The 5000-nt window shown below is 41.8% G+C and overlaps 1 protein-coding gene across 1 annotated transcript in view; it reads left to right on the top strand.

The window, feature by feature from the left end:
• The window catches only part of efnb3b (ephrin-B3b), a 77589-nt gene that overhangs the window by 70791 nt on the left and 1798 nt on the right, over positions 1-5000 (top strand). Inside the window, exon 4 of the mRNA XM_078276006.1 lies at positions 952-1014. Within this exon, the coding sequence (XP_078132132.1) occupies positions 952-1014 (63 nt within the window). The remainder of the gene's footprint in view (positions 1-951; positions 1015-5000) is intronic.

Genomic DNA, 5000 nt, shown 5'->3' with positions numbered 1-5000 from the left:
ACACAGTTTTACAGTCTCACACACACACACACACACACACACACACACACACACACACACACACATTCAGCCTGAACCTCCCTCCACTAGCCCCAGTTGACCACACAGCAGTTTCTATTGATCCAGACAGCACCGCCCCCTAACTTCTGTTAGGTTGACTGGCATGAGGGAGCCGCCAGCCAATAGCCTTACACTTTTCTAAATGTCAGTATGTATAGGTTGATGGCTGTGCACGCACACACACATTCCCCAGTTTGTGCTTGGGCGTGATGAAGTGTGTGTTTTTGTGTTTGCTGCACAGTTTCATCCATAAGCCCCCCATTGTCATATCCATCTCTCCCCTGCTGCTGCTGCTGCAATGACCAATAACAGACTTTCTTTTTTAAAATGTTGCATAAACTGCAGAGCTGTACAGTCATATCCCAATATAAAAAAACTATATTCTTTCAGCCTACTGCTGGCTACAGATGGCTCAGAAGTGAACAAAATTAGTATTTTCTAAACAATCTTTCAGCAGTGAGTAGTAGCACTTATACAATAGCTGCGCGTGTGTGTGCATCATGGTTTGTGTCGCATAAACGCACTTTAATGCCATCACCATTATTGAGGGCTTGCTAGACAGATGGGCTGATTTAGCGACTACAGATTACAAGCCGTTATGGCCTTGTGTAAATTCACTCTGGCCAAAACAACAAACGGCCTCTCTTTAGTTTCCCATTCAAACAAATGGAAAAGTCCACGGCACATCGAAGCCCAATCAATATGTGCTCTCCTAGAATGACAATGGAAGGGAGGGAAGCCTTTATTAAAGCTCCTCTGTCGCCATTTCTCCTTCTGGCTGGCTCTTTCTTTGCTAACGTCACTTCTTGGTTCCAGTTCCGAGAGCCTTGGCTGTTGTACAAGATAGTCTCTGACTCTGCTTCATATTTCACATTTATTTTTCCTCCACAGGCCCATATGGGCTGCCTCCGAAGAAGGATCTGCCAGCGGGACGCACCACCAGCAGAAACCCAGGTAAGCAGGAGACCAAATGAAAATAATCCACATAATGGATGGAGGGAATACGCAAAAGACTGGTAGATAAAAAGAAAAGCAGCAGGGAGAGGGAGGGAGGAGGCGACAGATGGAGACAGCGCAGTGGTGACATCTGTGGATCTCTCTATTTAATTCCATATCATTCTCTCTCTCTCTCGCTCTCTCTCTCCCGCGCTCTCTTTACCTCTCCTCCTGGTCTCTGCGCCCGGCCCTCCGAGCTAAGTGCTGCAGGCGGGGAATGGATGGCTAATAGCTACCTTGGGAGAAGGACAAGAAAGAAGGAGGGAGGAAGAGAGAGGGCTAGACCGGCGGGGACATTTCAGAGAGTTATTATTGCCATTCGTTTGGGTGGCCTGGATTCTGTAGTTCCGTCAAGAGAGAGAGAAAGAAGGAAATGAGAATTACAGAAAGATGAGGGAAGAGAGAAGAGACGGGAGTGATGGAGCGGAGTGGGGAGAAGTGGGAGGCACATGAGGAGGAAAAAGAAAAGAATAATTGAAAAGCAAAGAGGAGAAGGGAATAGAACAAGGGGATGGAAATGGAGAGAGGCCAGACACATGCTCTACCTCTAAGTCATTCAGTGGAGGAGAACGAACATGTTGTGTTCATTTCGCCCTCTTATTTTGTTGTTGTGTACTATACCGAATGTGTGAATCAGGGCGTTCACACTTTGTCCATACCTCTCACATAGGTGAGAACTGTATGTGTGAAGTCATCATCAGTAGAGTGCATGGTGTTTTACTAGAATGAGACAAACAACACTGGACACACTACAGGACTGATTTACATCACACACATAATGAGGGGTTTTACACATTTTTTACGCTAACACAAGAACATATTAGCACACACTTATTTGAAATCATTGTTTTGACTCCTGACACAACCGTTATGCCAGAATTTATAATCCTCATGTGAATCATCTCAGCTAATAACTGGAATGCTGCTGGTTATTCACAGTCATTTTCTTTCATCTGATCCTCTCAAGGGATGTAAACAAATACATTATTGTGATATGGACAGATAATGCACAGCATCTCATTTTTTTTCTGTTTGGAAATCATAGATGTAGATGAGGATTTGTTGTTTGTATGTAGTGTGTGTGTGTGTGTGTGTGTGTGTGTGTGTGTGTGTGTGTGTGTATGTATATATTTGTATTCATGTATTTCTCCGAATGATTTGTATATGCGACAGGAAGACATTTGCTAAATAAGTAAGTTTGTGGTGTCTTGTAATCCCATGTGGGATGGGCCAAAATGTTTGGCATGACAGAAATAAAATCTAACTAACTAACATAGAAAAGAGGTGCACCTTAAAACTTTAGATCTGGTCTCGTAGTCTTTGGATTCAGACTTTGTCTTCAGTATCAAAGTTTTCCTGTTGGTTGTCAAAGAGGAACAATGCAAAAGCAGCATGACTTTTCATGGTGCAGATTGGCCAAAATGCTAATAAATAGCCTGTTGCATGGAGGGGCGAATAGTTTAAGGTTCAGACATTCAGCGAGGTTCATTCATCAGATTAGTTAAGCAGTGCAGGGTAAAGCTGGCTGTTGTTGCACAGGTGTTATTTTTACCTCATGATCTGATATTGAAGTCTAGCACTGTGCACAACATGACAGTAATGAGACAATGATATAAATAGCAGTTTAACACAACACAAATGAAGCACCCTTTTTTATTTATTTTTTTAAACAGCTTCCAACCTAGACCGCACCCACCTCCAGTATACAACTATATAGTAGCTTTGCATTACACCCCGAATCCACACACAGAGCTCTCAGCTTCTTTTGCCAGTGTTAATGGCACAGTTGGTATGTTTCTACTCCTGTGTTTTTCTGCTCGTTTTTGAGTTTGTGCAATACAAACAAGCTGCCAGATTGTTTTAATCAAAAAGGCCCAGTTGTTCACAAGTAATCGGATTGGATCCAATCTTGAAAATGGGTTGTTGAAAAGAAAATAAGGATTCTGAAATGTGATTAGATCACGTAATCCAGTTTTGATTTTGATCTGGGTCAAACTTTTAGTATGTGTCGTTGGATTTGGATACCTGCCTTCACCCAAAAATAAATGTATTGTCCTGGTCCCAGCAGAGGGGTGGATTTCAGGAGCAAAATGTAATACAACTTTTAAATTGCTCAAATAATGCAACATTTGTATCATGTCTTGTATACATTTATTAATATTTTGCATTTGATTTCTTTAACCGTTACAGTGATAAAGTAGATAGACATTACACTGTCAGTACAGTATATAAAAACAAAACAAAAAAGATTTGGTCCTCACAAAATAATCCCCCAAATAGCTTTAAATATCAAACAAAAAATGGTTTCATTTTAACTTTCATTTATTACTTCATATTAATTACAATGACACAGGCAAAAGTAGTTTCTAACAATTGTATATGCCATGATGTTTTCTGTCAACACTGGCTGTTCTATCTGTTGTTCTTTACATAGCGAGTAGCCTACATTGGGATGTGTAGTCCCATTTAGAGCACTGCTTATCCAGATTTTGGTAATCTCGAAAAGTTTGTATCAGGATTGGATCTTATCCAAGTTTCTTTGAAAAACCGGGGTTACATATTTGAATATTCTGATCCAGATTACAAGTTTTGAAATATCGGCCCAAAGTTTTAGAAAAAGATGAAAGTATGTTTTTCTAATACGCTGCTTCTGCATCTTCGATTTTTTTTTTTTTTTAAAACAAAGTATTCATGTCATGCTGTCACTCCATTAGAAACCAGAACAATAAACAAAAAATTGAAACAGCAAGGGTGTCAAGAGTGTATGCAACCGCAAAATCTCCCGGGCGAGTTCAGACGGGGGCCTTGGTGCACACCAAGCCCACTCTGTATCACCATAAAACACCACAGAGTGCACATGGATAGAGACAAATTAATTCATAAAAAAAAACAAATGCAGTCTTATGTGGGAAGCAGCAATAAAATGCCACGATGCATCACATTTACTGGTGCTTCATTACTTACAGTATGTAATCTCGGATCCTCCTGAATGTATTCATATAAAGGTTGTTGATGGAAAAGCGCACTGATTCACACTTTATGCTGTCAACATTTTCAGATATTTACATAAAATGTGCAACAGTTTCGTGGGGGGAAATTATTGTGTCTCTAAAACTGTTTCAGAAAGATGTAGAAAAATATATGTAAGAAAATATTTATAAGACTAACCATGTGAAAGAGGAGGAAGTACAGCTGGCTCAAAAGCAAGGACGACACTATGTCATCACCTTGACCTGTTCTGACCTGTTGGATGCATCTCTGAGGTGAAATTAGCTCAATAAATTCACTAATGAAATAAAAAAGAGGGATCAAGGGGAAAAGAAGGTGTCAAAGTCTGAAATTGTGTGATTAAAAAGGGAACACGGGAGGGAGTGAGAAGTGGAAAACAGGGGGAGCGAGACGAGGAGGCGGAGTAGGAGAGGTGAAGGAAGAGGATATAATAAAGAGAGCCGGTGAAAGGAGGCAGTCATAATGGAGATGGAGAATGAGGGATGTTGGGTTAATGGAGGGAGGAAGAAAGCGGGAGGAGGAGAAGGGAGTGAAATCGACGTCCGGCATTAGAGCTTTGCGCTGAGTCGGTCCAGCGCGACGGGGGGGCCCTAGCAAGCAAAGGGGGGTTGAGGTGTGTTTGTATGTATTTCCTCGCATGGTTGTGTAGGTCCATATCCTAGTGTGTGTGTGTGTGTGTGTGTGTGTGTGTGTGTGTGTGTGTGTGTGTGTGTTGTGAGTTGCTAGGCACTGAGCTCGGAGCAAGGTAGGTCATTACGGCTACAATAACCTGAGGATAGAGAGAACCACGGAGCAAGGGAGGGCGAGGAAGCAGAGGAGACGCAGGGGAGAGACAGACAGAGAGGAGAGAAAGGGATATGTGCCAAGAATAATGATAGACCAATCCAAAGGCTCTATATAGCAGGGACTCGCATTACCGGCTTTAACTAGTTCGC

Source organism: Sander vitreus, chromosome 19 (assembly GCF_031162955.1).
Source record: "Sander vitreus isolate 19-12246 chromosome 19, sanVit1, whole genome shotgun sequence".
Classification (NCBI taxonomy): domain Eukaryota; kingdom Metazoa; phylum Chordata; class Actinopteri; order Perciformes; family Percidae; genus Sander; species Sander vitreus.
The sequence above is the reverse complement of the archived record's forward strand: the minus strand, read 5'-3'. Positions and strand labels throughout refer to the sequence as shown.